This window comes from Nerophis ophidion, linkage group LG01 (assembly GCF_033978795.1).
Source record: "Nerophis ophidion isolate RoL-2023_Sa linkage group LG01, RoL_Noph_v1.0, whole genome shotgun sequence".
Lineage (NCBI taxonomy): Eukaryota > Metazoa > Chordata > Actinopteri > Syngnathiformes > Syngnathidae > Nerophis > Nerophis ophidion.
This window is the reverse complement of record NC_084611.1, coordinates 38,058,725-38,070,286: the sequence shown is the minus strand read 5'-3', so window position 1 is coordinate 38,070,286 and position 11,562 is coordinate 38,058,725. Positions and strand designations below refer to the sequence as shown.

Genomic DNA, 11,562 nt, shown 5'->3' with positions numbered 1-11,562 from the left:
TACGCCGCACCGATCCGCCTGTCGATCTCACGATCCACTCTTCCCTCACCCGTGAACAAGACTCCTATGTACTTGAACTCCTCCACTTGGGGCAGAGTCTCCTCCCCAACCCGGAGATGGTATTCCACCCTTTTCTGGGCGAGAACCATGGAGGTGCTGATTCTCATTCCGTTCGCTTCACACTCGGCTGCAAACCGATCCAGTGAGAGCTGAAGATCCCGGCCGGATGAAGCTATCAGGACCACATCATCTGCAATAAGCAGAGACCTAATCCCGCGGCCACCAAACCGGAACCCCTCAACGCCTTGACTGCGCCTAGAAATTCTGTCCATAAAAGTTATGGACAGAATCGGTGACAAAGGACAATGGAAATGTTTTCGACTTACTGCCGGCAATGCGGATCAAGCTCAGGCACTGATCGTACAGGGAGCGGACCGCCACAATAAGACAGTCATACTCTGTGAGCACTCCCCACAGGACTTCCCGAGGGATACGGTCGAATGCCTTCTCCAAGTCCACAAAGCACATGTAGACTGGTTGGGCAAACTCCCATGCACCCTCAAGAACCCTGCCAAGAGTATACAGTAGAGCTGGTCCACAGTTCTACGACCAGGACGAAAACCACACTGTTCCTCCTGAATCCGTATATAAGTATAGGATAGGCAAATATAAGCTTTGGCTTTCAGCCTATTCCTTTTTCGGTCATTCTTTTTCTTTTCTTTTGTGTGAATGGGTATGATTGTTGATATGTACAACCTGTACTGTTAAACTGATCACACAAAATGGTTGATTGATTATTTGACCGAAATAAACTTATTTCATTCATTCATTCCCTGCTTAAGCTGCTGCCTCCGCGACCCGACCTCAGATAAGTGGAAGAAGATGGATGGATGGATGTTTTTTTTTTTTAAAGTTGTTGTTGAAAATATGGAGCCAGAAAACTGCCAGTAACTTTTTAGTATTAAAAAAACTTTGTAACTTAAAATATTATTTAAAATTTTTTTTTTACTGACAATAGTGTTAAAAGATATTTACAAACCCCGTTACCATATGAGTTGGGAAATTGTGCTAGATGTACAGTGGGGCAAAAAAGTATTTAGTCAGCCACCGTTTGTGCAAGTTCTCCCACTTAAAATGATGACAGAGGTCTGTAATTTTCATAATAGGTACACTTCAACTGTGAGAGTCAGAATGTGAAAAAAAATCCAGGAATTCACATTGTAGGAATTTTAAAGAATTTATTTGTAAATTATGGTGGAAAATAAGTATTTGGTCAACCATTCAAAGCCCTCACTGATGGAAGGAGGTTTTGGCTCAAAATCTCACGATACATGGCCCCATTCATTCTTTCCTTAACACGGATCACTCGCCCTGTCCCCCTTAGCAGAAAAACAGCCCCAAAGCATGATATTTCCACCCCCATGCTTCACAGTAGGTATGGTGTTCTTAGGATGCAACTCAGTATTCTTCTTCCTCCAAACACGACGAGTTGCGTTCATACCAAAAAGTTCTATTTAGACCAGTTGATCTGCCGTTTCTTTTCTTTTTCTCCTATGTCCCACTCTCCCTTGTGGAGGGGGTCCGGTCCAATCCGGTGGCCATGTACTGCTTGCCTGTGTATCGGCTGGGGACATCTCTGCGCTGCTGATCCGCCTCCGCTTGGGATGGTTTCCTGCTGGCTCCGCTGTGAACGGGACTCTCGCTGCTGTGTTGGATCCGCTTTGGACTGGACTCTCGCGACTGTGTTGGATCCATTATGGATTGAACTTTCACAGTATTATGTTAGACCCGCTCGACATCCATTGCTTTCCTCCTCTCCAAGGTTTTCATAGTCATCATTGTCACCGACGTCCCACTGGGTCATTATTGTCACCGATGTCCCACTGGGTGTGAGTTTTCCTTGCCCTTATGTGGGCCTACCGAGGATGTCGTAGTGGTTTGTGCAGCCCTTTGAGACACTGGTGATTTAGGGCTATATAAGTAAACATTGATTGATTTATTGATATTTTGGTTTCATCTGACCACATGACATTCTCCCAATCCTCTGCTGTATCATCCATGTATCCAAATAAGTGTTTGATGAGCATTCCTCAACTTTATCAATATTTATTGCCACCTTTCCCAACTTATTTGACACGTGTGGTTGGCATCATATTCTAAAGTTAATGATTATTTGCACAAAAAAAAAGTTTATCAGTTTGATGTTCAAACTGATAAACATCTTGTCTTTGGAGCATATTCAACTGAATATGGGTTGAAAAGGATTTGCAAATCATTAAATTCCATTTATATTTACATCTAAAAGAATTTCCCAACTCATATGGAAACGGGGTTTGTAATTGACTTTCTGGTTTTCTCTGAGCTATAGACACATATGAAAATAATTTCATTGTTAATTTGTTATTCGTCTCCCAAGTACTGTATGATGTGGACTTGTAAGTACAAAAACCTGAAAAGAACATATTGTTCATCTACTGTATGGCAGCAAGAGCTTTTTGCCTCAAGTACTTTTCCAAACAGAACACGGCCACGGAGTCAAAGTCTGTGTCAAACTTGTTCGCAAAGAGGTGATGCTGCTCCAAGATCCACTGCAGGTCCCCCACCCCGTAAACACAAATGGCCCTCACGTGCCTGCCCTGACACTCTGGGTACACGGCGTCCATCATGGTCCTTGCGCCCTCGTGCCACTGCCACTTGACCAGCCGCGCTATGGCATTGATGTCGCTCATGTCGTACTTGGGGCTGGCCCACGTGGAGCCGGAGACGCCAGGGAGCCTTTGAATGGTCGCCCACAGGAACTCGTCAGGACTGTAGGTGTCCTCGGCCCAGGCTTTTAGCGCCTGGATGCGTTTGTCCTCCAGGACGCTGCGGACGTAACCTCGGCTGACCACTATGTATGCGTTTCCGGAGAGGATTGAAATGTTGAAGGGCGGCGGATCTTTGGGCTTTCCCACTCCCTGGGACAGTAACATGACAGTCAGTGGAATTAATGCACAATAACACTTTGGTAATACACTTTGAATACAAATTAAACCCTCAGGGTGTCCTGATACAACAGCCTTCAGTATTGGCAGACAACATTTTAGATGCCAATCATGCAGGCTTGTATTATTTTGGAGTGTGGAATGTTTGAAAAAGGTACGATGAAGTGAAATGACTCAAAATGAAAACAAATGGTTCACCCAAAAATTCTGCACAATTTACGGTAGAATACTGGCAGTTGTGGTTGCCAGGAAATCACAGTGAAAAATAATATACACAGTATGAAAAATAACTGATTATGTAAGCTGTTTACAAAAAATTAAATCTACAGAATTTCCGGTAAAATACCGGCAGCAGGAAATCTTTGTAAAACAAGTTAGAGACAGTTTTAGTGTTGCCAATCAGCCTATGCCCACCTGCATATCTTTGCAGGAAGCCGGTGTGCCCGAAGAGAAATGTGTATGTATGCCCTGTATGTGTGCTTAGCTGTTGTGTAGCTGCTTCCTCTTGGTAGCCTTTAGCCTACCATGTTTACTTTTTGTAGATGGTTCCACTAAAAGACCAACCTTGTGTGCTTATTGGAGGACATTTTAGCTTTGCACAAATAAACACTGATATCAGCAATTTTTTTTTGCTGATATCAGACAGCCCTCTACCATCCATCCATCCATTCATCAATCAATCAATCAATCAATCAATGTTTATTTATATAGCCCCAAATCACAAATGTCTCAAAGGACTGCACAAATCATTACGACTACAACATCCTCGGAAGAACCCACAAAAGGGCAAGGAAAACTCACACCCAGTGGGCAGGGAGAATTCACATTCAGTGGGACGCCAGCGACAATGCTGACTATGAGAAACCTTGGAGAGGACCTCAGATGTGGGCAACCCCCCCCCCTCTAGGGGACCGAAAGCAATGGATGTCGAGCGGGTCTAACATGATACTGTGAAAGTTCAATCCATAGTGGCTCCAAGACAGCAGTGAGAGTCCCGTCCACAGGAAACCATCTCAAGCGGATCAGCAGCGTAGAGATGTCCCCAACCGATACAGGCGAGCGGTCCATCCTGGGTCTCGACTCTGGACAGCCAGTACTTCATCCATGGTCATCGGACCGGACCCCCTCCACAAGGGAGGGGGGGACATAGGAGAAAGAAAAGAAGCGGCAGATCAACTGGTCTAAAAAGGAGGTCTATTTAAAGGCTAGAGTATACAGATGAGTTTTAAGATGAGACTTAAATGCTTCTACTGAGGTAGCATCTCGAACTGTTACCGGGAGGGCATTCCAGAGTACTGGAGCCCGAACGGAAAACGCTCTATAGCCCGCAGACTTTTTTTGAGCTCTAGGAATCACTAATAAGCCGGAGTCTTTTGAACGCAGATTTCTTGCCGGGACATACGGTACAATACAATCGGCAAGATAGGCTGGAGCTAGACCGTGTAGTATTTTATACGTAAGTAGTAAAACCTTAAAGTCACATCTTAAGTGCACAGGAAGCCAGTGCAGGTGAGCCAGTACAGGCGTAATATGATCAAACTTTCTTGTTCTTGTCAAAAGTCTAGCAGCCGCATTTTGTACCAACTGTAATCTTTTAATGCTAGACATTGGGAGACCCGAAAATAATACGTTACAGTAATCGAGACGAGACGTAACAAACGCATGGATAATGATCTCGGCGTCTTTAGTGGACAAAATGGAGCGAATTTTAGCGATATTACGGAGATGAAAGAAGGCCGTTTTAGTAACGCTTTTAATGTGTGACTCAAAGGAGAGAGTTGGGTCGAAGATAATACCCAGATTTTTTACAGAGTCACCTTGTTTTATTATTTGGTTGTCAAATGTTAAAGTTGTATTATTAAATAGAGGTCGGTGTCTAGCAGGACCGATAATCAGCATTTCCGTTTTTTTGGCATTAAGTTGCAAAAAGTTAGCGGACATCCATTGTTTAATTTCATTAAGACACGCTTCCAACTGACTACAGTCCGGCGTGTTGGTCAGCTTTAGGGGCATGTAAAGTTGGGTGTCATCAGCATAACAGTGAAAGCTAATACCGTATTTGCGTATGACGTCACCTAGCGGCAGCATGTAGATGCTGAAGAGTACAGGGCCAAGGACCGAACCCTGGGGAACTCCACACGTTACCTTAACATAGTCCGAGGTCACACTGTTATAGGAGACGCACTGCATCCTATCAGTAAGATAAGAGTTAAACCATGACAGGGCTGAGTCTGAAATACCAATTCGTATTTTGATACGCTCTAATAAAATATTATGATCGACGGTATCGAAAGCAGCGCTAAGATCGAGGAGCAGCAACATAGATGACGCATCAGAGTCCATCGTTAGCAATAGATCATTAGTCAGTTTTGCGAGGGCTGTCTCAGTCGAGTGATTTGCCCTGAAACCGGATTGAAAGGTTTCACATAGATTGTTAAACGCTAAGTGCTCATTTAGCTGCTCTGCAACAATTTTTTCGAGGATTTTCGAAATAAAGGGAAGGTGAGACACCGGTCGGTAGTTTACCATGAGGTCTGGATCGAGGTTAGGTCTTTTAAGGAGAGGATGAATAACCGCTTTTTTGAATGCAACGGGAACAGTGCCCGAGGAAAGTGATAAGTTTATAATATTTAGCACTGATGGACCTAATAATACAAAAAGCTCCTTGATAAGTTTCCCAGGAAGTGGGTCAAGTAAACATGTTGTTTGTTTTATTCCATTTACACGTTGTAACAATCCTTCTAATGTTATTTCATCAAAACGAGAGAAACTATTTTGGATATTTGCAGTATCCGCCGTATATACAATCGTATCTGTGTTACTATAACCCCGTTGTAGCTGGGACGCATTGTCTTTAATCTCCTTTCTAATAAGTTCAATTTTCTTATTAAAGAACTTCATAAAGTCATTCATCCATTTTATTCCGCTTAACTGAGGTCGGGTCGTGGGGGAAGTGGCCTAAGCAGGGAAGCCCAGACTTTCCTCTCCCCAGCCACTTCGTCCAGCTCTTCCCAGGGGATCCCGAGGCGTTCCCAGGCCAGCCGGGAAACATAGTCTACCCGTGTCTTGGGTAATCCCCGTGGCCTCCTACCGGTCGGACGTGCCCTAAACACCTCCCTAGGGAGGAGTTCGGGTGGCATCCTGACCAGATGCCCGAACCACCTCATCTGGCTCCTCTCGATGTGAAGAAGCAGTGGCTTTACTTTGAGCTCCTCCCGGATGACGGAGCTTCTCACCCTATCTCTAAATGAGAGACCCGCCACCCGGCGGAGGAAACTCATTTCGGCCGCTTGTACCCATGATCTTATCCTTTCGGTCATAACCCAAAGCTCATGCCCATAGGTTAGGATGGGAACGTGGATCGACCGGTAAATTGAGACGCCGCCCCGATCCGCCTGTCGATCTCACGATCCACTCTTCCTTCACTCGTGAACAAGACTCCAAGGTACTCTTTTCCGGGCGAGAACCATGGACTCGGACTTGGAGGTGCTGATTCTCATCCCAGTCACTTCACACTCTGTTGCGAACCGATCCAGTGAGAGCTGAAGATCCTGGCCAGATGAAGCCATCAGGACCACATCATCTGCAAAAACCAGAAACCTAATCCTGCAGCAACCAAACAAGATACCCTCAACGCCCTGACTGCGCCTAGAAAATTCTGTCCATAAAAGTTATGAACAGAATTGGTGACAAAGAGTAGCCTTGGTGGAGTCCAACCCTCAACGGATCGATACAGCGTCTGCATTACTGAAGACGCCGCACAGATCCGCCTGTTGATCTCACGATCCACTCTTCCTTCACTCGTGAACAAGACTCCGAGGTACTTGAACTCCTCCACTTGGGGCAAGATCTCCTCCCCAACCCAAAGATGGCACTCCACCCTTTTCCTGGGTGAGGACCATTGACTCGGACTTGGAGGTGCTGATTCTCATCCCAATCGCTTCACACTCGGCTGCAAACCGATCCAGTGAGAGCTGAAGATCCTGGCCAGATGAAGCCATCAGGACCACATCATCTGCAAAAACCAGAAACCTAATCCTGCAGCAACCAAACAAGATACCCTCAACGCCCTGACTGCGCCTAGAAATTCTGTCCAGAAAAGTTATGAACAGAATCGGTGACAAAGGGCAGCTTTGGCGGAGTCCAACCCTCACTGGAAACGGGTCCAACTTACTGCCGGCAATGCGGACCAAGCTCTGACACTGATCATACAGGGAGCTCTTCCACTAGGGGCAGGGTCTCCTCCCCAACCCGGAGATGACACTCCACCCTTTGCTGGGCGAGAACCATGAACTCGGACTTGGAGCCCTTTACAGTACTCAATTTTGTCAGATTTTGTAATGTTTTCATCTTGTAATGCACCTCTCAACCTTTATCCTAAAAATGTTCTGAACCAAATATAGGTTGAGTTCCATATTCCCGTTCATTGAAGCTTAAACCCATACCTTGAGTTGTCCATCAAATATCTGGTGAACATTTTGCACCCGCCACATCTTCCCCTTGGGCATCTTCTCAGACTCCATGCTGTTGGCTCCGTTTAGCGCACGGAGGGCTCGCACCATCTCCAAGTTGGTCTTGAGGGGGAAGTCCTGTCCGCACAGGTTGATGAAGTACTTCCACGCGGCGCTGGCCTTGTAGAGGTCCGCCATGCAGTGGAGGTCAGCCTGGACGCGGGACCAGCTCGCGTACACCACGGTCTCGGAGCGGCTCGCCAGGAAAACGTTTGGGAAGCAGGAGGCGATGGACGTCACGGCCGAGAGCACGGACGCCGAGGCTTTTTTGTCCACGTGGACGCAGTAAAGGTTTTGAGGCGTGTAAATTGCTCGGAGCAGACGCTCAAAATTCTGCACCTGTAGGATGTAAAAGTGATTATCTATCAATAGACTCAAATACTCCATTTCCAATCATTTAACACACCAAATTCCGTAGAACAGACCTGGGCAAATTAAGGCCTGGGGGCCAGATGTGGCCCGTCAAACTTTTCAATCTGGCCCGCCGGACATTCCCAAATGTTTTTTTTAGATCTCTAAGATGGAAAGTGTAGCTGCCATTATGACGTTTTCAAATGACCGTAAGTCTTGAACTACACAAAGTATTTCAATGGTTGGAATCTGCACTTTTGCATGATATACTAGTTACTATGGTCGTCTAATTAGTTACAATAGTAATGTATTTAGTTACTATGGTCGTCTAATTAGTTACAATAGTAATGTATGTAGTTACTATGGTAATCTAAGTCACAGCAGCTCGGACGAGGCACCAAGCAGTGTGGGTGGGGAGCGTTTCCACGGAGTCTTTCCAGAGCAGCCAGCCTGAAATGTGGGTGTCACGGACAGACACGGAAGTCGATTTTTACTACAAAGGTCTAAAGCTTAGTGATGTATCAGATATATCAGATTGTAGGTGTGTTTTTTTTTTTTACCTTTCGCGTTCATAGTTAGCTGTTTGTTGCATTTTCGCTTGGTTGTAAAATATGTCATATATTCATATGTTGTCAATATTCAGCGTTTTATTGTTCATAGGGAATATCGTAAATCCCACATTCTTTATTTACATAGATAGAAAGTACTTTATTGATTCCTTCAGGAGAGTTCCCTCAGGAAAATTAAAATGTACATTCTGGGTGTCTCATTCAGTAAAAACAATTGTAATTCCATTCCGTTTTTGTTGTCTTCTGATCATGTTCTGTTAAGTTATGTTCTGTTTGTTTTTGACTTCATTAGCTCCTGTTTTTGCGCACCCTAGTTTGTTTTAGTTTCCATGACAACTCCATTATTATTATTACAGCATCTATTTTAATTTTAATAAAGACATATGTAATTTGTTACTTCATATTATTCAAGTATTATTGAGCCCTGTGATGAGGTAGCGCCTTGTCCAATGTGTAGCCCGCCTTCCGCCCGAATGCAGCTGGGACAGGCTCCAGCACCCCCCGCCTACCCCAAAGGGACAAGCAGTAAAAATTGGATGGATGGATACTCCTATTGCATTAGAAACATTTAAAAAATGTTCCTACGTGACATTCTGTCAATAAAATTGCATTTGTTTCAAAATAATGGGGTCTTTTTTTGAAGTTGTTTCAAATTATGCAAGAAAGTATTAACCCGTGGTTAATCGTGATTAATTTAAATTCAAATTCAATTAATCTGAAAAAATACAATCATATGATTCATTAATATTATATCTCAAATTGTATATTATTAATGTATTTAAATGTAAAATGTTTTTTTGTGTGCATATTTTTACTGTCTTAAGGAAGATTGAGATTTGAAACCTGTGCCTGCATTGTGGCTGTGATATATGAGTGGCATACCTTATGATGGACCACCATTGAGTAAGCCAGGGGGAACGTCTCCTCTTCCTGGCTTAACGGGAATGGTAAATACTTCCTGCTTGCCTGGAATTTCCTGCAATAAGCAATAAAATAATCATCACAAATCAAATATACTGTAAATGCTCTAATCAACACCTCAATTCAGAGTAACCTCTAGTCTTCAAAAGCAAAATACGGTCGCCCCTTGTCGCATCGTTTGTCAAAGATTGCGGATTAAACAAAAAAAGGAACATATTTTATTTATTTTTGGCGCAAAACTAAACATTTTCAAACATGAATGGCTGTATAGACTTTAAATATCAATACTTCTATAGTATTGGCCAAACTAAACAGAGCATGTTTTTGAGTATCACTGCCGCTGATTGGCTCAGGCAACATTACTTTATTGGAATAAACAAGTGTAAAGGGTGTTAGTACATGTCAAGAGAGCTCTCATGATATAAAAAAAAAACGTATTTAGAAACTCGTGAACAGGTTTTGCATGCTCTCGCTATAAAAATATTAGATCTGTGAGGAATAATTTCTAATTCAAATGCATTTAGAATTTCAGGCCTTGAGCCAAGTAACAGTGGGAAACGAGGGTCTGTAAATAGCACCAGGGCAAACAAACTATTGTTTTTCCATCTGTGGCTGCAGGCAATCTCATTTTTTATTAACTCCACACCCACGGGGGCTCCTTTCCAGCGGCTGCAATCAATCAGCAATCTGCACACCTGACGTTGATGAGGCGCCGCACTTCTCAAGCCAGCGCAAACCTGCGTTCCAGGTCAGAACGCAGCTACTTGTTCCGTACAGTACAGCCCGCAGGCCAATTGCGGCCCGCGTGTCTGAGACCCCTGACTTGAAACAAGTAAAACAGGCTGACATAATATCTGCTTAGTGAGAATAATTATCTTATTAGATGGAAAATAAGCAAATATCACCCTTACTTGAGATATTTCATCCTACTTGGTTTTCAGTTTTTGCAGTGTGGTCCCAGTATTGATCCCTTGGGTACAACGCAAGATAGCTCTAGCCCTGTTGATATATTTACACCTCGCTTCATGTATTGCTGTTCCAATTGGTTAAGAAGCTCATGCTCTCCAAAGTTCTTTCCAAATAAAGTGTTTTTTTGAGTTTTCAGCAGCCTTTCCAATCACCCCCTGCTTCATTAAGAACTCACCTGCAGTCTTTAGTGGCATTGGTGTAAAACTCCTCAGGGACGTTGACCCTCTTGCGGAAGTCATTGGTAAGGGTCAGCAACTTGGCTCGCTCCAGCGCCTCCCGCTCTCCCTGCAGGATGGCCGAGCAGTCACAAACCTTCTCCGGGTTTTCGTCCTCATCCGTGTAGTCCAACCAGCCGTACCTGAGGTGGTAGGTGAGACTCCTACTCTTCTTAGGGCCGCCGAGTAGGGAAAACATGCACAGTGATGCCACGAGGATGGCCATTTTTAGCCACAGACGGCAGCATCTTTGTCGTCTCATAGCTGAGAAGACGTGGGGACATTTGATCTAATGAAGAGCTCTGAAGAAGGGGAATATGTCCACTAAAGGCTTTGTGGGAGTTTCCTTATAGCTACTTGGTCACCCTTGGAAACCAGATAAGACGAGCACACACATTGGCTGATGAAAAACTTTAAACAGGTGTTGACAAACCCACAACAAGTCCATATCACTCATCTTTGACGTTTTCAACATTTTTCACCACTTACTGACATGGGCTCCATATTCATCTCTATATCTACTACAAACTTCCTCTTCAACTTGGAGCACACGCTGCAAGCACTGCAAAAAGTCAGCGTTCAAAAAACAAGAAAAAAAATACAAAAATGAGGGGTAATTTATTTGAACTCAGCAAAATTATCTGCCAATCGAACAAGAAAATTTGGCTTGTCATGACTTTCCAAAACAAGTAAAATTAGCTAACGTCAATGAACCCAAAATGCCTTAAAATCCGTATATTCTCACTAATACTGTAAGTGCACTTTTCTTGGGAGAAAAAAAGACCTTTTTTCTCTATATGTTGAAAAATATTCTTAAATTAAGTAAATTGTAGTGCCATTATCTTGATATAATGATATGCTTTGGGCATTAAATTTATTGAAACCAGCAAACTTATACTAAAAACTAATTTGTTCTTCATAATGGAAAAGCAACAAGGGGTCTAATAGCCGCTCGGGCAAATCATTTGGTCTAAAAATGCATTTTTCCATTGACAACATGACATCATCACGCCAAGTGCGTGCTCTTTCAGTCAATTAGTGT

General features: G+C 43.7%; 1 protein-coding gene across 1 annotated transcript; it reads right to left on the bottom strand.

Moving 5' to 3' along the window:
• Positions 1 to 1,218: 1,218 nt before the first annotated feature.
• Positions 1,219 to 10,852, bottom strand: LOC133553656 (beta-1,3-galactosyl-O-glycosyl-glycoprotein beta-1,6-N-acetylglucosaminyltransferase-like). Its single transcript, XM_061902120.1, has 4 exons — positions 10,481 to 10,852; positions 9,298 to 9,391; positions 7,430 to 7,834; positions 1,219 to 2,957 (listed from the first exon to the last, which is right to left on the bottom strand). Exons 1-4 carry the CDS (start codon positions 10,780 to 10,782, stop codon positions 2,472 to 2,474), a joined length of 1,287 nt encoding a protein of 428 aa, XP_061758104.1. The 5' UTR covers positions 10,783 to 10,852; the 3' UTR covers positions 1,219 to 2,471.
• Positions 10,853 to 11,562: the final 710 nt, after the last annotated feature.